Consider the following 24495-nt stretch of genomic DNA (forward strand, 5'->3'; position numbering starts at 1 on the left):
GATGGGAAAATTCCCGTTATAGAACACGTAGAAGGTGAAATATGCAAAAAGGAGCATATAGGAACAGTCGTCAGCCTGATGAAATAAATTCGAACAGTAATTAATATGACCTTTGCAGGAGTAATTCCTATTTAGGGAATTGGAATGAAATAAAACCCTATGTCTCATTCAGCCACCATCTGTCCGCCGTGGGGTGACTTATGCATCAGGCTAGTTAGTGGTTAGTCGGGACACTAGGATGTAGCCCAGACACTGGGGCAAGGCTGCCCACATCATTAATAGAGAGTCAGTCACCTGTGACTCAAGAACCTCTGCGCCAGTCCAGTCCACGCCCCACTGCGCAGGGACAGCCTGAGCCGCTGGCTCCACCTTTGCCAATGGATAGCCAGCGCCCCCTACCCGCCGGCCGCCTCTACACAACTCAGTCCGGTTTCCCCAACCCACACCCCTTCCACCCGGGGCTCTACGCAGGGGCGCATGCTCCTCCCTTTTTTGGCCCCGCCCACCCCCGGCACGGTGGCGTCTCGCGACATCCTCCTAGCGGCTGGCCCGGGATATCGCGATAAAGGCTCATTGTCTCGCGCGAGCGCGCCCCAGCAGCGAATTTCGGGGCAGCCGTGGCCGGGAAGAGGAGTTGCATGTGTCGCTTCAGCTGGCGGGAGCGGAGGCGGCGGGGGCCGTGCGACCGGCTGGGTAATGAGGGCTCTCATTCGCGCTGCTGCGGCGGCTTCCCGGGGAGCTGGCGGCGCGGCCGATGGCGGCCCAGGCGCTGCCTAAAGCAGGAAGGGGGCCGGGCCGGGCGTCTCCACGCCCGCCCACATGGGGGCCTCCTGTGGCGTCCCCGGGATGTCCCCCTTAGCCCAGCCTTCCCGCGGGGCTACCTGTCCTTTTCCCCAGACCTGGCCCGATTTCCCCTCCCCAGGCTGTGGCATTGCCGTCCTTGTCCCTGGCTTGGTCTCTTTTAGGGATTTTGCTGTCGCCGCACCTTGCATTCTGGGCACCTCGAGTGACTTCGTCCCTGTCGTGCCAAGATGTCCATAGCCTTTTAACTGCAGGCTGCATCCCTCCCATAGCAACCTCAGACCTGTCCCGTCTCTGTTGAAGCCACCACCCTATGTCCCCCCTACTGCTTCCTCTTTTCCTCTGGTGTCCCCTTTTGCCCCTGCCCCAATCCTGAGCCTTCACGGCCCCATTTAATTCTCGCTTCCCTGTAAACCCGTGGATGCAGGTAGATGAGGCTCCAGTTGATCATCAGTGACTCTAATGAGACTTCGTGTCCTTCTTTTAATAGACTCAAAACAGCTTTGGTGTTTGGGGATGCACAGTGGAAGCTAAGACTGCACCCCACCAAGGCTGCTTATTTGGGGGGCGGGGGTCGAGCTTCTCAGATAGTGAAGTCGTGTGTGTCATTCTTGTTTCCAGGTTTGTGAGATGGCTACTGACATTTCTGAATCCAGCGGGGCAGATTGCAAAGGCGATACGAAGAACAGTGCCAAGTTAGATGCGGATTACCCTCTTCGAGTCCTTTATTGTGGAGGTAAGTGTTGGAACGACTTACTCGCTGGTTTTTATACCTGATATTGATAGTTTCACATTTGGTCGTGTTCGCTCCCCCAGCTGTCTTTGGTGGTTGGGTGGATTCTTAGTTGAAGAGACGGGGAGCCTAGTGAGGACCCATGGGTTGGTAGATACTCCTCCTTTTCCTGGGTCATTTGGGTCTTGCGTCCAAGCCTGGAGGAGTTTCCTGGCCAGTTGAAGTAGAGAGATATACCAGGAGCCTGATCCCAGCCTGACTGGTGTTCCTTTGTTAAGGAAAGCTTGTTGGAAGCTAAGGAGCCTTAGGGATGGTGAAAGATGGAAGAGCTAAGGAACAGAATCCTAAAGGAAATGAAGCAGGGCCTGGAGATGTTGTTTGGTGGCACGGCACTTGTCCAGAAAGTTCAAAGCCTCTACATTCAGTCCCAGTCCTGGAGTGAGGAGGGTTGGGGGGGGGGGAGCTTGATGTCTGACTAGAATCTTGAGTGGGTTTATTCCTCCCCCATTACATTTTAATTTCATTTGTGCTTGTGTGTACTCGTGCCACATCCATGTGTGGCTGTCGAGGACCTCGTGTGGGCCTTGGTTCTGTACACTGTGTGGATCCCGTGGCCCTCAGGCTTGGCATCAGGTGCCCCATATGCTCCTTGAGCAATGTTAAATTCTTACAGCACAGGAAGGGTGTTGGTTAAGGAGTAGACGGAGAAGATGAGGTCGGAGTGATGTGTAGTCTGACAGTCTGTGGAAAGTCTGGCTTGAATGATATGATGGGGTTTTGTGTGTGTACGTGTGTGAGTGCGTGTGATAGCAGAGGTTAGTGTTGGATGACTTCCTGACTCACTCCCGTGTGTCAGTTCTTGGGAGAGGTCTCTCACTGCATCTGGCACGCACTAATGAGCTGGACCAGCAGGCTAACAGGCACTATGGATTCAGCCTCTGCAGGGTCGGGACTGAGGGCCTGTGGCTCTCTGCACAAGTTTTACATGGATACTGAGGTTGCTGGGGATCCTGACTCAGTCTTTAGCCTTATGTGGCAAGTCCTTTATTGAATAAGACTAAAGCATCTCCAGACTGTTTCCCCCAAAGACAAAGCCTTTTTATGCTGCCCTCGCTGTCCTGGAACTCCTTCTGTAGACCTGGCTGGCCTCAAACTCAGAGATCCACCTGCCTCTGCCTCTCAAGTGCTGGGATTAAAGGCGTGCACTACCACTGCTTGGCCCTGCTAGACTTATTAATAAAATGAAGTTGGAGTTTAAAGAAACAGGCTCTCCCTCCCCCCACCCCCGATCCCCGTCACCAAGGAAAGGGGGGTTTATGTATATACCTGAGTGTATATGTGTGTGCCATGTGTGTGCAGGAGCCCGTGGGGGTTAGAAGAGGGCATTGGATCCCTTGAAACTCAAGTTACAGGCGGTACTGAGCTACTAAGTGGGTGCTAGGAATCAAACCTGGGTCTTCTGTCAGAATGTAAAGCCTCTTTAAGCACTGAGCCATCTCTTTAACCTTCACCCTTTCTTCCTTTTTCCCCCCTTCTTTTAAACAAGCTTGGTTAACTTTATTGTAGAGAACCTGTGTGGTAGCCATGGTTAAATCCTGGGTCCTCTGCATGAAGATTCTGGTTTGAGTTTTCACAAGACATTCTGTAAACTCCTGATAAGGAGATTTGAATGAACACGGTCTCTTTCCAGAGGTCAGGTAGCTGTAGAATCAAAGCTGGCCTTGAAGTTGATGAGGTACTGTATAGTCCGGACTGAAGTACAGTGGTCATTATCGGTGCTACTCATTGGCACCAGCTTCCTGGACATAGGAGCCAAGATGGTGCCGATGGCCTTTTTAGTGTCAGTGAGATGAAGCAGCACAAGGCTACAGCAGCCTGCCACTTCATATGGGTGTGCAGTTCTTGTGCCCTTAGTAACCTCTCTCCGTAAGGATGGTGGGAAGCTTGGCCAAGCTCCTTGGATGGCAGTGGCTACCCTTGGAACACTTAACTTTCAGACCAGTGTGACTGCTGTAGTCCCCAGGAGCAGGAGTAGTCCCTTAAATCTGGGCTGCTGGGCGGTATGAGTGTCTTCTGCCTCAGCACTTATCCTTAAGGGATGTCCCCAGGAGAAAGCCAATGTCCTGATTCCTTAAAGGGCGGGCAGAAAAGATCTCTAGAGGCTTGGTTCTCGTGTCCGTAGCACCAAGTGGCTCAGCTTGCTGTTGAGGATCCTCTCCTTGCCTTTGGTCTTCACTCCATGAATAAAATACTCTGTGGCCTCAGCCCTGGCTCCTGTCACGACCCTAGAGACTTCTGCCAAGGCCTCTGAGGGAGTTACAGTGGCCTCCCAAGCCTGGGCCCCTGAGCCTCTGCCTCCTCCAATGCATCAGCATCATCTCCCCTTAGGTGTTTTCCCATGGAAGATGCAAGAAACTGTAAGCACGGGCTTTAAGGGAGCTTGTGGGAGGTGCTTAGGAACAGGGAAGAACACAGCTAAGACATGTTTGCCGGCTTCCTAAGAGAAGCCATCAGGGTGGCTCAGCAGGGACGCGTGCTTGCTGAAAGGCCTGAGCACCACATTCGTTCTCTAAATTTGATGTAAAGGAACACATAATCCCTGCCTTCATGAAGCTTAGGCAGGAAGATCTCAGAGCTAGACAGACTCTGTCTCCTCAAAACCCTTGAAAGGAAGGAAAGGGGCGGAGGTAGAAAGGAAGACATTACATAGAATGGATTTGAGTTTTGTTATGATATTGGTTGTGAGAAGTGATGGGCCAGAGTATGCTTTCTGACTTAAATACTTCCAAGGTATGTGGCCCTAGGCAAGTTCCCTGATTTCTGTAAGATTTAGAGATCTGTTTCTTAAGGTTTGTAAGATGAGAAGAAAAGAGAACATATTAAGGCAGATGAGCCCGGCATGGTGGCAGATGTCTCATCCCAGCATTCAGGAGACAAAAGCAAGCTGGCCTGGTCTACAAGCAAGTTCCAAGCCAGCCAAAGCTACATAGTAAGACCTAGTTTCAAAAACAAGAAACAAAACCAAAAAAAAAAAAAAATCTTAAGACAGACGATTTATATAAATTCCGTGGCACAGTTAACTTAAGAATAAAATACTAATTCAATATAACATTTTTCAGACTGGGTCTCTCTGTATCCCCGAGTGGCCTGGAACTCACTGTATAGATCAAGACTGGCACTGAAGTCACAGAATTCCTCCTGACTCTGCCTCTGCCTCTACTCTTAGCTAGCTAGCTTGCTTGCTTCCTTCCTTCCTTCCTTCCTTCCTTCCTTTCTTTGAAGAAATTTTAATTTTATATATGGTGAGTACACTGTCACTGTCTTCAGACACACCAGAAGATCCAATAACAAGTGGTCGTGAGCCACCATGTGGGTGCTGGGAATTGAACTCAGAACCTCTGAAAGAGCAGCCAGTGTTCTTAACCACTGAGCCATCTCTCCAACCCGTAATTTTTTTTTCTTTGATTATTTTTTTTTCAAGTCAGGGTTTCTCTGTGTAGCCCTTGCTCTTTTGCAACTTTAGCTGTAGACCAGGCTAATCCCTAGGGTTAGAGTAGGAATTAAAGGCACATACCACCATTCCTAGCTTCAGTGTAGTTCTTTAAGCTTGTTTACCAATGCAGTTAAGAACTGTTGGGCTTGGGGAAGGGGAATTGTGACCAGGACATGTTTTATGGAAAAAAGTTTTACTTAAAAAAAAAACCAAAAAAAAAAAAAAACAGCCAGGCAGTGGTGGCGCACGCCTTTAATCCCAGCACTTGGGAGGCAGAGGCAGGCGGATTTCTGAGTTCGAGGCCAGCCTGGTCTACAGAGTGAGTTCCAGGACAGCCAGGGCTGCACAGAGAAACCATGTCTCGAAAAACAAAAACAAAACAAAACAAAAACCCAGCCATTGGGCCTCTGAGATGGCTCAGCAGGTACATGATTGTTGTACAGTCTTGAGTTGGAACTCATGACCCGCATTGTAGAAGTAACAAACCAACTCCTGAAAGTGGGTCATGGCACAGCTACCTGTATATACACACAATAAACAACTAACAGAGATCAAGCCGGGCATGGTGGCTGAGGCCTGCAGAAAGGAAAGTTGTTGCAAGATTGGGGCCAGCTTGGGCTACAGAGTAAGACCCTATCTTAAAAACATAGCAGAGCTTACCTTTAGTACCAGCACCCAAGAGGCAGAGGCAGGCAGGTCTCTGAGTTTGAGGCCTTGCTATCTATCTATCTATCTATCTATCTATCTATCTATCTATCTATGATTTTATGTGTATGAATGGCTGTTTGCTTATGTGTCTGTCCATGTACCACTTGAGTGTCTGGCAATCACAGAGCCAGAAGGCATTGAATCCTTTGTCTGGCCAAGAACTCAGTGTACTCTAGGCTGGCCTCTGCTTCCCATCTGCTGGTATAAAGGTGTAAACCACCACCCTCTGCTAGATTTCAGGGGGGAAAAAAGGTCATGTAGCCCAGGCTGTCCTTGAACTTGCTGTCTAGATGATGATGACAGTGACCTTGAACTTCTGATCATCTTGTTCTGCCTGCTGAGTGCTAGCTTCAGTTGTGTGCCACTGTGTCCAGTTTATGAAGCATTAAGGGTCAATCAAGCCCAGGGTTTCTTGGGTTAGAGAAACAATAAACAGATATACAATCCTAGACCTTATGTATGTCACCTCTGAGGTGACTTTTGAAAGGGTGTGTGTGTGAGTGTAGAGCTCAGGACAGCCGTTGATAGTTAATTTTCCCGGTGTTGAGGAGTGCAGTAATTGAACTCAGGTAATCAGGCTTAGACTGACTGCAAGTGTCTGCCTGCCGGTAGTTCTGTTCCCCGTCCTTCGCCTTTTTGAGATCGTGTGCTGTTTTTCCTTTCCCTCCCTAAGTTTTGCTGGTATTGCAACACTAAGGGAAGGGGTGCTTCTAACTCCCAGGGAGCTTGAGATCCACATGTATAAGAAACACTTGGGAGTAATGGGCTCACTTGTAAAGGAGACTGCTACCAAGCCTGACGCCTGAGTTCGTCCTTGGAACCCACATGGTAGAAGGAGAGAATTGCTTAGGGAATAGAAAACACTGAGTTAAGTGATACTGATACAACTATAAATTAGGAGTGGAGGAATGGAAGGGTCTCGGACGAGTGCAGTAAGGGGGTGACAAGCAAATGGGCCCTGTGTTCAGCCTTGGGTCCTAGTGATAATAGTGTCCTGTGAAACAGCAGTTTTATTGACTGCCTGTGTGAGTCAATGATACGAGGTGTTTTCTGTGGCCCAGGCCTGGAGAGCAGAGGCTACCAAAAGATACATTTAAAGTTCTACATTAGCATGTTAGGATTTTGGGCTTCATTAGCCAGCTTGGTAGGAAAGTACAATGGCGTTCTTAATAGGTCCATATCACAGTGAATCTGTAATTGACATCTGGATAAGGTGCTGTTCTAGACTCTGGGAAGAATTAGAAAACAGCAAGGCTCTGCCTGTTCTCTGCATGTAACTTAACATTCACTGAGCAGCTTTAGTGTTAGGGGGCAGGAGGGCAGTCAGGGTACACAGGTGTAATTGGTAGCAGAGGGAAACAAGAAATACACATCTGGGACAGTCACGGTGGTGGTGTGGAAGGGGAGAGGTTGTGGAGAGTTGGAGGAGACTGTAGAGGTGAGCACAGTTGGTAGGAAGGTAGAATTTAAGCAGGGACAGAAAAGCAGGGAAAGTGGTAGGAAAGGATGGGGAATGGAGATTTGCAGGGATTGTGGTGTGCTTGATAATGATCTTTGAAGTAGGAGCAGAAAATTGAGACAGTTGGGTCTGGGACCAAAGTGTGGGGACTTGGGTCTTAGATGCTGTTGGTCACTGAAGGATTTTGAGCAAAGAAGCTATGTTCTCACGTAGCTTCATGTCTGGCAGCAGGATAAAAATTGGAGGAAGCAGACTTAGTGACTGACCAGCCTACAGGAAGATTTAGTCAGATCTAAGTGGGGTTTAGAAGAATGGTGTAGTGACCTATGGTGTTATGGACCTACAGTCCCAGCTGCTCAGGAGACTGAGGCAAGATCATTTGAGACCAGGAATTCCAACCTAGCCTGGGTGGTAGTGTTATGTGGCCCTGTCTCTGTCTCCTTCTCTGTGTTTATTTATGAGTCTATGTGTGTTTTTGTCACACCCTGGGTCCTCACAGATGCTGGTTGAGGGTGGCAGATCTCCTGGAGCTTGAGTTACAGATGGTTGTTGGACACTGATGTAGGTGCTGGGAACTAAACTCCCATCTTTGCAAGAGCAACAGGTGTATTAAAGTGCTGTGCCACCTCTCCAGCCCTGGAGAGATACGAGTTAGAGGACACTGGTGTTATCTCTCAGCTAGAGATTTACTTAGCAGGGATTTAGAGGACAGATTGACTTTATTTAGAAAACATGTTTTATGCTTCTGCTTGTGCCATTGTGTTTCATTCAGAGAAATGAGTAATGCACAATTGTCTTGAGGAAGCTCTCATCTTAACTAAAGACTAACACTTATAGATGAATTAGAAAATACTAAAAAGTTTGATATTACATCAGCAGACAGTTGTCTTTAGATCATAATGTCAGCATACTGTCATTTGAAATAATCGTGTATCTTTTACCTCTGAAGCCTGCAGAGCAGTGTTTGAGAAGTAAGTGGTAGAGACAGTGATGAAGGCAGGCAGGCTGGTGCGTGCTGGTGACCTCAGCACCCAGGAGGCGGAGGCTGCAAGGTCATGGCATTTGAAGCTAGCTAGAGTGATTCCTGCCTGGTCCTTAGTATTCTTGGAGTGTTAAGAGAGGGAAAACCCTAGAATATTTGATTGAGAAGTAGAAGAGGTAGTGACACATAGGTGACTTTAAAAAGGAGACAGCTGGGGGTGGGGGGTGGAATGAAGTACTCTGTCAGCTAGGAAGGGTTAGGAGGCTTGTGTTCCCATGGCTCTAACCTCTCATCTTTTTTCTCCCCATCTCTAGTCTGTTCATTACCAACAGAGGTAAGTCCTGCTCGGCAGCTTTGTTGTTTTCTGCATGTGAGATCACTTTTTTTTTTTTTTTAAAGATTTATTTATTTATTATATGTAAGTACACTGTAGTTGTCTTCAGACACTCCAGAAGAGGGAGTCAGATCTCGTTACAGATGGTTGTGAGCCACCATGTGGTTGCTGGGATTTGAACTTCAGACCTTTGGAAGAGCAGTCGGGTGCTCTTATCCACTGAGCCATCTCACCAGCCCCGTGAGATCACTCTTGATGTTAGAGCTAATCTTAAGAACTTCTGTTTTTCATTTCCTATCATTTGATAGCATTTCAACTTTTTATAGACAACTTTGGATCAGAATAGTTTGTGTGTATGTGTGAGAGCGTGCGGATGTAACATGTTCCACAGTGCACCTGTGCAGGGCCGAGGAAAACTTGGAGTCAGTTCTCTCCTATCCTGTGGGTTCCAGGATACCAAAGTCAAGCAAGCTTGGTGGCAAGGACGGACATGAATTCACTGAGCCATCCTGCTGACCCTGGATCAGAACATTTTTATCTTATAAATTAGACTTTTGAGTTGTCCATGTACCCTGTTACTTGCTTGTTTCTTTAAATTAGGGTCTTAGCTAGGTGTGATGGTGCACACCTTTAAGCCTTTAATCCCAGTACTTAGGAGACAGAGGCAGAGGCAAGTGGATGTCTTGTTTGAGGCCAGCCTGGTCTACAAAGTAAGTTCCAGGACAATCAGAACTACACAGAGAAACTGTCTCAACCAAAACTGAATGAATGTTGGAATGTTGGAAGGTCTTACTATGTTGCCTAGATTATCCTTGAACTCACACATTTAAACAATCCTCCTGCCTCAGCCTCTTGAGTAGCTATGACTATAGATGTCATTTTTCTTTCTTAAAAAAAAAGATTTGAGTTACTTATTGATTTACTGTGTATGTGCCTGCATGAGTTGTATATTGTATGTGCACAGCAGGTGCCCTTAGGTCAAAGGCGGCATTGGAGTCTCTGGAACTGGAGTTGCAGATGGTTGGTAGCTGACTGTGGGTGCCAGGACCGGCTGTAGGTTTTAGATTTTTGTGTGGAATTCGTAGTAGTCAGATGATGGAAGCAAAATGACCTGAAAGCCAGGACATACATGTTAGAGAAGAGGAAGAATGACAAGGTCACCGTGTAAGACTTTCCTTCAGTCAAGCTCTGTGGACAAGTCAGGAAAATAATGAGGGCCATGCTTTTTTAATGACTCCCCGCCCTCCCTCTTGTTTCTCAGAGGAGGTGGCCTCACTGTATGGTTTATGACTTTGATCTCACAGTTCTTGACCTGGTCCTCTGAGTGCTGGGCTCACAGGCATGTGCCTGTGCACCTGGCTGTCACTCTTCCAGGGACCCTTCTGCTTGGTGGAGAAGGAAACTGCTGCCCTGAGGGGTCCTGAGCTCTGAGGGGTCCTGATCTGGGATTTCTTTCTTTCTTTTATTTTTAATATTTATTTATTATGATATATAAGTACACTGTAGCTGTCTTCAGGCACACCAGAAGAGGGCATCATATTTCATTTCCAGTGGTTGTGAGCCACCATATGTTTGCTGGGAATTGAACTCAGGACCTTCGGAAGAGCAGTCAGTGCTCTTACCCGCTGAGCCATCTCTCCAGCCCTGGGGTTTGTTTATTAAAGGTTTATTAGATTTCCTGAGAATGAGTCAGGTGAGGCTGAGCATGGCGGCCTGGTAATTCCAGCACTGCACAAGCCAGAGGATTTGGATGTAGAGGCTACCTGGCTACCTAGTGAGACAGAAAGAGAGTGTGTGTAGCTTATTATTCTTTGTGTAGGGGGTATATGGGATGGTTTCTAATGAAGTTGTATTGATTGAAATGCATGATTTCTCACTTAAGAGTTCTTTTCCTTCTCTTCTAGTACTGTGAATACATGCCTGATGTTGCTAAATGTAGACAATGGCTAGAGAAGAACTTTCCAAATGAATTTGCAAAACTTACTGTAGGTATGGACTCTTTTCCTTTTTTGAACATTGTTTTGTTTTTAAGTTAGAATTGTATTGAACAAATACACGTGGGCATTTTAAACATAAGAAAGTTTAGCTGGGGGGCCTAAAGAGATGGCTCAGCAGTTAAGAGCACTGAGTTCAGCAACCACAGGGTGGCTCACAGCCATCTATAATGGATCTGATGCCCTCTTCTGGTGTGTCTGAAGATAGCTACAGTGTACTCATATACATATAAAATAAATAGATAATTCTTAAAAATAAAAACAACAACAAAAAAGAAAGTTTAGCTGAACCTAGTGGTGAAGGCTTAACTGCCCCAGTGATATGGCAGGCTGTAGTTGGACAGTCAAGGCCAGCCAGGCAACTTAAGAGACCCCATCCGGTAATGGAAAAGAGACTCGTAGATGTAGCTTAGTGGTAGGGTTGGTGGTGCTGAGGTGTCACAGACAGGAGGACAGACCTCTTGGCTCCTCTCATAAGCTTGGTAAAATAAAGGTAGTAGCAGGAACAAGAAAAGGTCTAGGCTGGAAACGGCCTATTCCATTCCAGTTTGTCCCATGTTGCCCCTTTCTTTGCTGCTCAGTTTCGTATTGTTTCCATGAAGCAAAAACCCTTGTCTTTGGTAAGGCCTTTGCAGGAATAGGCACTTACTTAGTCACTCTTGGAAAGAACACTTGAGCCTGGTCTTGTAATTAATTAGCCTCTGAGCATCACCTGCCTAGACTATGATTGTGACTTGGAGAGGGATGCAGGAAAAGCAAGTCTCATCCAGAACCCGATGTTAACAAGAGCAGTGTGTTAAGATTCTAAACTGACAATGAAATAGGTGCGATTGGCTCATTCTGTGAGTGCTGTCCTGTCTGGAGAGTAAAATGAAAACAATTTTACATGGGGTCAGAGAATGCTACCACTGTGAGGGAGGATGCTGTCAGCAGGCTGACATAAAATAAAGGGACTCCAGGGATTCCTTCGCCCACAAGAAGAGCCTTCTCAGACTGCAGCTGCCTGTGACATTACTGTCACCTCTACTCTGGCCTTGCTGCAGAAGTGGCTGCTAGGTTTCTGTCCTGCTCACCATTCAGGAACAGACTGGCAATGAGGAGGAAGAAGGGATAATTGAAGATCATGGGAATGAGGCAGAAGGAAAGAAGCAAGGTGAAGTGGGCTTAGCTGAAGTGTTTCCACTTTGAGGCTGTGAAGGGGCGATGAGTGTGCATCTGCTGCACAGAAAGCTGAGGTGCTCACTCACTCACAGGACGAATCCTGGGAAGCACGTGGCCTGAAACTAGCTGTCTTAACTGGCAGTCACTGAGGAAGGTGAGGACTGTGAGTGAACTGCTGATTTGTTTGTGGAGCAGCAAGTGAGCTTTATCATTTAAGTACTTTGAATGATACATGAATCGAGCATCTTTTTCTTCATGTAGCCCTGCATATAGTCACTGTGTATCAAGATTGGCCTCAAGCCCCTTACCCTCCTGCTCCCACTTCTGTGCCAAATCATGGGGGACAGAACATGCCGCCATGCTTCTGGCTAAATGTAATTCCTTCCCAATTGGCTGCAAGGCTAGTTTTCTTTGGTGAACATTGGTGTTTAGATTGAGTCCTTTCTGTTCTATCCCTGCAGCTCTTTTTTTTTTTTTTTTGGTTTTTCGAGACAGGGTTTTTCTGTATAGCCCTGGCTGTCCTGGAACTCACTTTGTAGACCAGGCTGGCCTCGAACTCAGAAATCCGCCTGCCTCTGCCTCCCGAGTGCTGGGATTAAAGGCGTGCGCCACCACACCCGGCTCCCTGCAGCTCTTAACTGCAGCTGCCGTGGTGTTAACACGTTGCTTATATTGTATTTTTATTCCTATCTGAACAATACAGGTTGTTTTGTTTTTGAGACAATCTCACCATAATTCTGGCTGGCCAGAACTTTACAAATGTTGAGAGAGGGAGGGAGGGAGGGAGGGAGGGAGAGAGAGAGAGAGAGAGAGAGAGAGAGAGAGAGAGAGAGAAGGGATGGAAGAAAGAAAAGAAAAATGTTGAGAGAGAGAAGGGATGGAAGAAAGAAACGAAAGTTTCCCTTATTTATTTATTTGTTTTTTGTTTTGTTTTGTTTTTTTCAAGACAGGGTTTCTCTGTGAAGCCTGGGCTGTCCTGGAACTCACTCTGTAGACCAGGCTGGCCTCGAACTCAGAAATCCACCTGCCTCTGCCTCCCAAGTGCTGGGATTAAAGGCCACCACTACTCTGCCTTTTTTGCTTTTTTATTAATTTTAGATTTTATTTTTATTTCATGTATATATACTTGAAAAACATGTTTGCATACATGTCTGTGCAAAACATGTATGCCTGGTGCCTGTGGAGGCCAAAAGAGGATGTGGGATCTCCTATAGCTGGAGCTACAGGTCACTGTGAGCCCCCATGTAGGTGCTGATAGTCAAACCTAGCTCCTCTGCTAGAGCAGCAAATGCCCTTACTTGCTAAGTCACCTCTGTAGTCCCATTAGAAATTTCCTTGATCTGAGTATTTTACTTCCCTTCCACATGGCTAAAAAAGAATCATAATTTGTGAGCTGGGCATAGTGATGTGTCCTGTAATCCTCCTACCTGAGTGGCTGAGGCAGAGCCTTGTGGGGTGTTTTGTGCTTTGTTTTTAGATTTTGAGACAAGGTCAGCTACCACAGAGTCTGCCTATCTCCTAATTGCTCCTTCCATTCTCTCAGAGGTCACCCTGACTGCTCTTAGGGACTTGGGGAGGAAGATATGTGCAGCAGTTCCAGGGCCTCAGAGGGGAGTCTGTGTAAGGTGCCACAATAAAACTTTACCAGGGGCAGTGATCGAGGGCTGAAGACACCCATTTGGGGATGGTGTGTATCTTTGGGGCTTGTCAGATGAGTGTGGTAACATTTGTAACATTGTCTACCATAAAATGTAACTATGGAGGAGGCCATTTGTCTGTCAGCTTGAAGAGTTCAAGGAGTAAACTGGGCAGAGTGGAGCACACCTTTAATCCGGGCTCTTGAGAGGCAGAAGCCAGTGGATCCCTGAGATTAAGGCCAGCCATAGCTACATTGAGTTGCGAAACTAGCAAGGTTACACAGGGAAACCTTGTCTCAAAAACCATAAAAAGCAAACAAGAAAAAAAACAATTTAAGTTTATGTTGGCCATTGAGTTTCTTTGACTGTAATCTCATGGGGAACATTTTAAGATACAAAGTTAATGAGGAAAAATTTTGACATCTTGGTTAGCTTGGTTTAGTTTAATAAGATGAGGCATAACTTTGTAGCTGGCAGAAACATTAGAATCCTGTAGGCTGATTGGCAGCATTTTACTAGTAAAAGATCCCTCTGTTCATAGTCCTCAAAAAAAAAAATCTGAGACAAGCCCTCCAAAATGATAGTCTAGAGGTTTTGATCAGGTTTCTTTTTTCTGTCAGTTAAATAATTTAGAAAATAGGAAAAATCATGCCAGGCGGTGGTGGCACACGCCTTTAATCCCAGCACTTGGCAGGCAGAGGCAGGTGGATTTCTGAGTTTGAGGCCAGCCTGGTCTACAAAGTGAGTTCCACCAGGACAGCCAGGGCTACACAGAGAAACCCTGTCTAAAAAAAAAAAAAAAAGGAAAAATCTGATAGCAGTAGAGAAATCTCAAGCATACAATCAGCAGTTGTAGAATGGTGTTTACTGGGGGTAAGGAAACACCCGCCAGCCAGCACAACTGGAAGCCAAAACATCCAAACCTTGTACTTCCGATCCTCCTGCCTCTACCTCAGTGCTGGAATTAAAGTAGGGGCAGAACCCAGGGCTTTGTGCGTTCAAGCCTGAGCCACATCCTCAGCAGGTGATTTCTTTCTTCTTTAAAAAATATTAGTATAAAATGATGTTCATGCTCTTCCGCTTCATTATTCTATCCAGAAAATTCACCCAAACAAGAAACTGGAATTACTGAAGGCCAAGGACCAGTAGGGGAAGAGGAGGAGAAGAAAAAACAAAAAAGAGGTAAGGCCTACCCGCAGTTGTGGTTTATGCAAACGTTCCGTCCCTTTATAGGAAGCGGGTGGAGAGAGGGGGCTGTGAGTTGAGGCTTATGTGCCTGCTGACCCGAGCGGGCATGGTGGCTCCTGCTCCAAATGTTAGTGTTTGAGAGACTGAGGCCAGAGGACTGCTGGGAATTCAAGGGCAGCCTCAGCTACATAGAGACTCTTGTCTCAAAAAAAGAAAAAGCAAAATCAGCTGGGACATGGTGGGACACCTTAATCTCAACACTTGGGAGATGGAGGTGGAAGGATCTCAGTGAGTTCCAGGACAGCCAGGGTTTGTAGAGAGACCCTGCCTCAAAGGGAGAAACAAGACTTACTCAAAATACATGCATGTCTGTCCTATGTGCATTTAACATGCAGCCATTCTGCTGAAGGCTCCTTTTGCTTACACTAAGCTCTGTCCTCTCTAAAACAGTCTTCATGCTGGAGCGCCATCCCGCTCACCTCTTCCTCGCTGTTTTGTGACTAAAATCAGCTCCCCTCCCCCCCCCCCCCGCATGATTTATTTTTATTTTAATTGTATATGTATGGGTGCTTTGTCTGTATGTCTATGCACTGTAGGCATGCTTTGCCCATGGAAGATAGGCAGTAGGACTCCTATCTCTGGAGCTGGGCTCATCTTAGGAGCATCAAGTGTGCTTAACTGCTGAGCATATTTTAAAGATTTGCCCTCCCCTATCTTCCCTCGGTGCTGGGCTTTGGACCTAAGGCCTTCTACATGCTGCTTGAAGAGAGATCTCTGCCAAGTCTGTCGCTCCCTTTTCTTCACTGTTGTCATGTGTCCTCAGTCAGACCTCTGTACTAGGTAGACTGTCTTCCCACCCCCACCCCTGTCACTCACTGCTGTTCCAGCCTGTCTTATCCTTACTTTATTTAACCTTACTGAAACTGTGGTAAAAGTCACCAGTGTCTTGGTATTTGCTAAGTAGAAAGAACATATGAACCTTTCTGAAGTGTGAATTTCTCTTGTTTGTCTGTGTAAACCTCTTTTCTTCCAGGTGTCCCTTAAAAATGACTTCCCAGGCCCTCATTCTGCTTGTCCTATCTCTAACTTCTGCTACAGTGTATACCTATAGTCCCCAAGTCTGTATCTCTGCATCTGGAAATGTGCCTGGTCCCCACAGATACCACACATGACGCACTTCCAAAGCTAAACTGACTGGTCCTGAATTGACGCTTTATTTCCCCCTTTTTGGCAAAGGTAGCACAATTATTCTGTCATCTAATCTGGAAACCCAAGAGCTGCGCTGGGCTCTGCCCTCTTTAATAGTCCTGAAACCAGCCCTTTCTGTTCCTCCTGCTCTTTACTCTGGGACTAGCAGCTGTTACGGAGGCCACACTGGGTTTCTTTTTTGCTGAGTTTCTGCTGGAGTGACTGCAGGAGCAGTGATTGCCTCCCCTTCCACCTTACTCTCATAGACCCACCCTTCACACGACAGCTGACATGATCCTCACAGCTATGAATCTTTCTTTTCCTTCTTTCTCTCTTCACTGGTTATGCTTCGCCCAATGTAGTGATGCCTGGGCTTGGCTCCCATTCCTTACTGACTTCTGACGTCCTGTGCTACCTAGCCATAAGCATTCTCCAGTGCACTCCCTAGATGCAATGTCTTTTTCTCTTGGACTGCATATACATGTGTGTCCAGCCATTTGTCTTCACCTGAATACTTTCCTCTTTATCATTCACCTTAGGAGTCACTTCTTTGAGGAAACATTTCCTGTTTGTTGCTGTTGTTTTTTATTTATTTATTGTGTTGGGTGGTGTCGGCTCACACTTTTAATCCCAGCACTCAGGAGACAGAGGCAGGTGGATTTCTGAGTTCCATGACAGCCTGGACTATACAGAGAAACCCTATCTTGATAAAAACCAAAACTGTATATATATTTATTGTATGTACAAGGTGATGCACATGTGTGGGAATCAGAGGACAATTTGCAGGAGCCAGTTCTTTCCTTGTATCACATAGGTTCTGGGGTTTCAACTCAGGTCATCAGGTGTGGCGCAAACACCTTTACTTGATAACAAATCCATAGGCCCTTAAGTGGTCTGACTGAATAAGCCAGGCTGGACTTGAACTGAGTGCTGCGATGCTATAGGCCTGCACCACCATGTCTGGTTTAACTCCCCACCACCTCTCATTTTAATAGACTGTGAGTCTGCAGGATGGGAACTGTGTCTTGTTTATCTTTGTACCCTAAGTCCTTCGTGCAGTGCCCAGCACATAGTAGGCACCAGTTGGTAAATGTTTATTGGATAAGTAGCCTGGGTAATTTTGTATTAGAAAAGAACTTAAAAATGAAGCAGAAGACTCAATATTGTGCAGTGTTTTATAACTGTGAAGAAGGAAGCAATTGATGTGAGTTCTTTCTTAATGAAGGTGGAAGAGGTCAAATAAAACAGAAGAAGAAGACAGTACCACAGAAGGTCACGATAGCCAAAATTCCCAGAGCAAAGAAGAAATACGTGACGAGAGTGTGTGGCCTTGCAACTTTTGGTGAGTTGAGATGTAGTTTGTTTCTTTGTTTTCAGCCTCAGAGTCTAGCAGCTTAGGTGATGAACTGGAGTCTGTCTTATCCTGAATAGCAGTTGTACTGCGTGCTTGTGTTTGTGGCTTTGCAGAAGCTGCATCCCAGCTTCCGGATAGCTCTATATGCCAAAGAGGTGCTAATGGGGGTTTTGCATTTCTTTCCGTTTTTGTTTTGTTTCATGTGTATGGGTGTTTCACTGCATGCATGTTTGTGCACCATGTGTCTGCCTGGTGCAAGAGGGTGCTGGATTCTCTAGAACTAGAGTTACAGACACTTGGGAGCCGCCATGTGGGTGCTTTGAATCAGACCTAGAGCTTCTACAAGAGCAGCCAATGCTCTTAACCACTGAGCAATCTGTCTTTCTGGCCCTTGTTCTAAAAATTGTGTTTTAGACAAGATCTTGCTCTGTAGCTCAGGCTAGCCTGGAACTTGCTGTCTAGTTCCGGCAGTCCGCTCACCTTATTTTCTAGGTGTTGGGGATTGTAAGCATGTGTCATGTTCAGCACGTTTGGTTTTGTTTTCTGTTGCTGTTGCTGTAAAGTTCTGTTGTACCTTAAAGGTAGGGTTGCCAGGTGTGATGGTACACCCCTTTAATTCCAGCACTCAGGAGGCAGAAGCAGGCATATGCCAGTCTGGTCTATATAAGGAGTTCTAGAGTAGCCAGGGCTTCATAGTGAAACCTTGCCTCAAAAACAAACAAACAACAACAGCAGCAGCAACAAAAAGACTGAGTGAAACTCTAATGCCTCAGGCTGGCTCTGCGAGTAATGAGGGATGTCATTGACCTGATCCTCCTGCTTCCACCCCCAAGTCCTGATTTCTAGGAGGGTACTAGCACCCTGCCTAGTTTATGTGGCCCACTGCTGGAGATTGAAGAGAGGACTCTGCTTACTCATCTAATCTCCGGCCCTGGGTTTTACATTTCTAGCTAATTTTAGAACTAACATTTAAAATCTTCTGTAGAAAATACTAGCACCTTCCCCCTCTCCCCTTTTTGGTATTTTTGCTTGGTTTTTGTTTTTGAGATGATATTTTGCCATGTTGCCTTAGCTGACCTCAAACTACTTCTTAGCTTCTTAAGTATCTGGGGTCGCAGGTGTGTACCAGTGCCCAGCTCTTAGGGATTATTGCTTGGATGTTTGTACAGAGTGCGGTGGGGTAGATAGAATTTAATACTGCCCAGAACTGCTCCTATTTTTCTACCAGCCTTTTTTGAGAGGTTTGAAAACTAGCCCATCTCCAGGATTTGACAGTAGAGGTGAGGGGAGGAGGGTAATGGTGTGACGTTTTGTTCAAAGCCTTCAGGTGTTAGATTTAAATTATAGGTATAAGATGGCATACCTATAATACTGCCACGTGGGAAGCTGAGACAGGAAGGCTCGAGGCGTCTGGGCTTAGATATATAAAGGCCTGGTTCTCTGTTTCCAGTGTTTCTACTATAAAGAGCTTAATTAAGCATGATGCTTGGAAGTAATATGCTCCTGGATTTTCTTCTTTCTTTCTTTCTTTCTTTCTTTCTTTTTAAAACATGGTCTTTCTTTTGTGGCACTGGATATCCTGAACTCACTGTGTAGACCACGCTCTCCTGTAATCCAGAGATCCTTCTGCCTTTGCTTTCTGAGTGTTGGGATTAAAGGTGTGAGTTACCATACCTAGCCATTTTGGTCTTACTGTGTGGTGGAATAGTGTGGAGGATGCTATTTTATGTACTGAGACTATATGACCTAGAAAATACATGTTACGGGGCTGGAGAGATGGCTCAGCAGTTAAGAGCACTGACTGCTCTTCCAGAGGTCCTGAGTTCAAATCCCAGCAACCACATGGTGACTCACAACCATCTGCAATGGGATCTGATGCCCTCTTCTGGTGTGTCTGAAGACGGCTTCAGTGTACTCCTATATAATAAACAAACAAACATTTAAAATAATACATGTTAAGACCTCTACCTGTGGGAGTTTTGGTTACTCCTGGTGGGGCGGGAGGGGGTCATTAATACCATCTGTTAAATGGATTTAAAATGTAGATGAAATTTCAAAATGAAGAAATACCTTTGTTTATGATTCCAATTATGCTCTCGTCCTTTCTTTTTCTAAAACAAACAAACTGAAACAGAAATTGATCTCAAAGAAGCACAAAGATTTTTTGCTCAAAAATTCTCCTGCGGTGCCTCAGTGACAGGGGAGGATGAGATCATCATTCAGGGAGACTTCACAGATGACATCATTGATGTCATTCAGGAAAAGTGGCCAGAGGTGAGTGCACAGGCTGCGTGTACCCATGGATGCAGGGTCTTAAAGCAAGTCATTTCCTTTCTTTCTTAGTTTTGGCCACAATTCATGAAGTTCTTTCACCTGTGTCTTCTAGGTGGATGACGACAGCATTGAAGACCTTGGAGAAGTGAAGAAGTGATTCTGAAGTCATTGTTTCTGACTGTGACCTGAAAGCTGACACGGCCAGCAGAGGAGAGGCCTTTCAGAATATATACATATGTACATATGTGTGTATATATACCCTACAGTAAAGCTGTCGACTCCTCGTCCTCGGCGTCCTCACTGTTCCGTACAAGGCTGCTTGTTTGGTTGGTTGGTTTGGTTTTGTTTGTTTTTATTTTAAATTGCCAAAGTCTGAAAAGTGAGAGAGAGGGAGAGACTGTCATGCTTATGCATGAATCTGAATTTAGTCAAATAAAACATTTTGGTCATTTGGTACTGATTTTTTTTCTCTTTTTAACTTTTCATTTTAGAAAAACACTCTAGATTCTCCCTCCACTCAGTGCTGTCAGTGGACCCAGGGCCTCGTGCATGCTGGGCAAGCACTGGCACTTCTCTGTGGGAAGTTTCTGTTGGTTAGCTCACGGGGAGAGAGCTGAGCAAACTTTACAAAAGAATCTGTCTTTCATTTCCTTACTAGAAGTGTGTCTCCTTGGTTGGTGAGAATCTAATGGACTTTTAGTTGGATTAGTTCCTTCATTAGCAAAAGTCCACTTTGTCACAGGGTGGGTAGGTTTGCTCACGCTGTTTGGAGATTACTTGGTACAGTGTGTTAAAAGCCTTAGAACCCTGTGCACTGTTTGACCCAGTAAACCACTTCAACACTATCGTAAGCTAAGGGCAAGTCCTGATACAACTCATGGATGAGGGCGCCAGGCAGTGTTACGATGTTGGAGCTTATAAATAATACAGACTGGGTACAGAAATGGTGCAGCCTGTGGTAATATACTATATATTTGAAAATGCCTTTTCCAAGAATATTAGGAACCTGTTTGGTGATGTTGACTAAGACTGCAAATTTGTTTTAGACGTTTATTCTTCCTGTTAGGAGTGACAGATGCTCAGCAGAGCTAGGAGCTCTTACTCTGCCCATATACCGTGGGGGTAAAATCCTAACCAGTTAAAAACAACATCTGTCTGTTTTCAGTCTATAGTTTGGGAAATTGCAATTTAACTATCTTACTGAGAAACTAGGCGTTTTAATGAATGAATCGGGTGAACTTAAGTTTTGGAAATCAGGTGTTACATGTGAAAGTCATTTATCTTTTAAACGCCTTAGGTGTGGGAATATATGTAGCTGGGCAGAAGTGCTTACCTACCATACTTGTAGCGTCACAAACACAGTTGTTAAAGATTCCTTCAAGAATGTAGAGTCCACGAAATCATTATGCAAAAACATCCTTCCTTGAACAAAGGGGTGCTTTTTTTGTTTGTTTTAAAGTCTTAGTATAAAATGTGTAATAAAGATGTGAAGTTAAGGGCTACAGAGATGGCTCAGAGGTTGAGGGCACTGACTGCTCTTCCAGAGGTCCTGAGTTCAATTCCCAGCAACCACATGGTGGCTCACAACCATCTGTAATGAGATCTGGCGCCCTATATGCAGAACACTGTATATAATAAATAAATCTTTAAAAAAAATAAGAGTGAAGTTAAAAATGAAATTCTTCGCTAACTGAATTTGGCTAAGTGGCAACATTTGGCAAATCAAGTGCACCAATCATGGATACTCCAGTTTGTGTTCTGGTGGTGGTTTCTTGGTGCTGTAAGAATCCCGGTATAGGTACTACACCCTCGGTGTTCATGGAAAAGACAGGTCAGTGTCCACAGACTGGGCCCCCTTTGGGTATGATGCCAACAGAAGCTAGAAGAACCTGTAGGAGCCCCTGGAGCTGGAGTTAAAGGTGGCTGTGAGCTGCCTGCCCATTTGCATGCTGGGAATGGCACTTAGCACTGTTAACCACTGAGACCATCTCTCCAGATCTGAAACAGTTCTTGAAAAATGCATTTTCAATCCTTATCGTTATCATCAGCAGGTGTTACTGCTAGAAAGTGGTCTAAAATTGTCCTTATTGATAATGTGACTTTTTTCCTTCCACTTGAAATTTAACCTTCCCCCTAGTTTTAAAGGTTGATTTTAATTCTAATTGTCATAATCTTGTTTTGTTTTGGGTTTGGGTTGTCTTGGAGCTTGCTCTGTAGACCAGGCTGGCCTTGAACTAGGACCTCTGACTCAGGAGATTTAAGGATTTAAGGTGTGATCAACGCCTGGCTAGTTTTTATTTTTTTGCTTTTTCACTTGCTTTTTTTTTTTTTTTTTTTTTTTTTAGTTTTTCGAGACAGGGTTTCTCTGTGTAGCCCTGGCTGTCCTGGAACTCACTCTGTAGATACCAGGCTGGCCTTGAACTCAGAAATTCGCCTGCCTCTGCCTCCCAAGTGCTGGGATTAAAGGCACTATGCCCGGCTCACTTGCTACATTTTTATTAGGTGTTTACACATGTGGTAAAGAGTTTGCTTCCTGATGGTGACAGATTCAATCCCTAGCACACAAATAATTTTAAGTTCATTTACTTTGGTGTGAGTGTGTGTTGGTGTGCAGAGATAAAACAACTTTGAATTCTCTCCTTCCACTGTGGAGTCCTAGGATAAATCTCAGGTGGTCAGGCCTGGGTGGAAATCGCTCTTAGGGTCCAGGGTTATTCTGCTTACCCCCCTCTGACTCCCTAACAACCATAAAATGAAAGGCCGTAATCCTAGAACTGGGAACCAGGCAGGAGGATGGCTGGATAGCCCTTTTAGCATAAGTGGTGGACCTGCCTCAAAGGTGATGATGGAAGGCCTCTGGAAGTTGCACTGGTGCGGGAATGCACAAACATGGAAATAATGAGACCCAGAATTCCCCTAGGTCCCCGTCGTTCCCCCTCAGCCGCGGAATCCAGCAGTAATACGGTAAATGTGACAATAGCACATAACAGGCTGGAGAGATGGCTCAGTGGTTAAGAGCACTCACTGCTCTTCTGAAGGTCATGAGTTCAATTCCCAGCAACCACATGGTGGCTCACAACCATCCGCAATGAGATCTGACACCCTTTTCTGGGGCGTCTGGAGACAGCTACAGTGTACTTACATATAAGAAATAATAAATATAGTATATACATTAATGATATAATTACTAAAATATCTTTTAAAAAATAATCGCATGTAACAGTTCTCATCACTACTAAGAGCAGATCGATGATCGATTGACTGGTAGACCCTCTGTCTCCAATGATCTTGGTTCAGGCCAGTGCTGAGAGCCCGGCCCGGTTCTTAAGACTAAACATCCACAGGGAGCGACCCAGGGTCACTGGGACGTAGAAACGGCTTTTAATTCACTTCGTCTTTCCCGCTGCGACGCTCCGGGAACCTTAGAGGCGCAGAAGCCTTCCGGCATGGGAATGAATGTAGGTTCTGGTTCTCGAGCCGCGAGCTAGCACAGGCGCAAGTCTCGCGAGAGCATCCCTCCTGCGCAACGTCGGCCCGGCGGTTTGAGTGCGCATGCGCGCATGCGTAGCTCTGAGGGCGCGGCGTGCTGGGCTGTGGCCTTGCCCCCGCCGCTGCGGCCGTGCGCCTATGGCGTCTCGGAGGTGACCCGCTGCTGGCACCAACTCTCTCTGGGGGCGGGGGCATCATCCATGAACCCTTCGGCGACCTTATACCGGCGCCAGGTGAGCGCCGCCGCCCCGGGACAGGGAGCCGAGAGGCCGGCCCTAGCTGGGACCCAGCGACGAGGCTCGAGCACCGGAGCGCTGCTGTTGTACGTTGGCAGGGACATTGCCTTCCCTCGCTTATTTAACAGTAGCCTAGCGAGTGGACGGACTTCTTCCTTCCCTTTGACAGTCTCGAACGTGAATTTGCCCAAGGATTGCACTTAACGTATCAGTGTAGGGTGACACGAACCCTTTTTGTATGCTGGGTTTATTGCCTGGTTACCTCCACTGAGCCCCGTGCCCCCCACCCCCTGCTGCCACCCCTAATAGACTGGAATCCAGGTACTGTGACTTGGAATTCCAAGTTCTTTTGTGTGTGTATTTAGGTACTAGTAACTGAAAGTCATTATTTATAAGTCTTTTTCAAAGTACTGTCCGAAATCATATAATGACTGCCCTATGAACTTGACATGCCCTCCACGCCCTGGGTAGACCATGCTGGCACCACTCTGAACTCTTCCCCCACCCCACGCCTCCTGAGTTCTGAGAATATCCGTGTGAGCCGTCATATCCCAATGTTAAATATTATCTTTAACTTGGGGCTAGGCTTAGCTTGGTGGTAGAGTTGTCTTGCACTCATGAGGCGAGTTCAGTCCCCACCTTTCCTACACAAAACCAGAACATAATTCTGTACCGTATGGTTTGGTTTGGTTTTTCAAGACACAGTTTCTCTGGATAGCCCTGGCTGTCCTGGAACTCACTGTAGACCAGGCTGGCCTAGAACTCAAAATTCCGCCTGCCTCTGCTTCCCGCGTGCTGGGATTAAAAGCATGCGCCACCACGCCCGGCTAGCATCTGAGTTCAAGGCCAGTTTGCAGAACTGACAGGGCTGCATAGCAAGGCCCTGTCTAACTGTAATTAATAATAATAATGATAGCTAATGTTGAGTGATTACTATATTCCAGGCACTTATGAAAACTATAGGAGCCAGGCGTGGTGGCGCACGCCTTTAATCCCAGCACTCACTCCGGAGGCAGAGGCAGGCGGATTTCTGAGTTCGAGGCCACCCTGGTCTACAAAGTGAGTTCCAGGACAGCCAGGGCTATACAGAGAAACCCTGTCTCGAAAAACCAAAAAAAAAAAAAAAAAAAAAAAAAGAAAACTATAGGTCTGTAATTCCAGCTACTGTGGAGTCTGGAAATTTCAAGGCCTCAGAGTGAGCCCCTGGGCAAGGCAATTTAGTGAGACTAAGTCTCAAAAGGTTATTTTCCTAAAAGGCTGTGGAGGTTAGAGAGATGGTTTGATGGTTGGTTAAGAGAACCGTTTGCTCTTCCAAAAGACCTAGGTTTGATTCCCAGGGCCCCTATTGTGACTCATTAATGTCAGCAGTTCTGATAGCAACTTCCGACCTCCACAGGCACTGAGCCTGCAAGATACACAGATGAACATGCAGTAAAGCACTCATACCCAGAAGTAACAATGATT

The 24495-nt window shown here is 46.1% G+C and overlaps 2 protein-coding genes across 8 annotated transcripts in view; both read left to right on the top strand.

The window, feature by feature from the left end:
- Positions 1 to 539: 539 nt before the first annotated feature.
- Denr (density regulated re-initiation and release factor) lies at positions 540 to 19766 on the top strand. Its single transcript, XM_021162974.3, has 8 exons — positions 540 to 693; positions 1423 to 1537; positions 8491 to 8510; positions 10415 to 10499; positions 14401 to 14484; positions 16904 to 17020; positions 19167 to 19306; positions 19419 to 19766. Exons 2-8 carry the CDS (start codon positions 1432 to 1434, stop codon positions 19461 to 19463), a joined length of 597 nt encoding a protein of 198 aa, XP_021018633.2. The 5' UTR covers positions 540 to 693; positions 1423 to 1431; the 3' UTR covers positions 19464 to 19766.
- A 3045-nt stretch (positions 19767 to 22811) lies between these two features.
- The window catches only part of Ccdc62 (coiled-coil domain containing 62), a 37883-nt gene continuing 36199 nt past the window's right edge, over positions 22812 to 24495 (top strand). For 2 of the 7 annotated variants that reach the window (XM_021163904.3, XM_021163905.3), the window contains exon 1: positions 22816 to 23028. In XM_021163904.3, the coding sequence (XP_021019563.2) occupies positions 22867 to 23028 (162 nt within the window). In that variant the 5' untranslated portion in view covers positions 22816 to 22866. Of the gene's footprint in view, positions 23029 to 24495 lie in introns of all 7 variants that reach the window. The other 5 variants (XR_015047000.1, XM_021163903.2, XR_015047001.1 and 2 more) reach the window with 4 other exon arrangements.

Source organism: Mus caroli, unplaced genomic scaffold (assembly GCF_978045245.1).
Source record: "Mus caroli unplaced genomic scaffold, Mus_caroli_1 scaffold_4, whole genome shotgun sequence".
NCBI classification, from domain to species: Eukaryota; Metazoa; Chordata; class Mammalia; order Rodentia; family Muridae; genus Mus; species Mus caroli.

What these genes read in the sequence shown, in the direction of transcription:
- Denr (XM_021162974.3), top strand. Translation starts at nt 1,432, where the DNA reads ATGGCTACTGACATTTCTGAATCCAGCGGGGCAGATTGCAAAGGCGAT. An exon ending in GTGTGGCCTTGCAACTTTTG is followed by an intron (nt 17,021 to 19,166) that starts GTGAGTTGAGAT and finishes AAACTGAAACAG; the next exon opens with AAATTGATCTCAAAGAAGCA. An exon ending in TTCAGGAAAAGTGGCCAGAG is followed by an intron (nt 19,307 to 19,418) that starts GTGAGTGCACAG and finishes TGTGTCTTCTAG; the next exon opens with GTGGATGACGACAGCATTGA.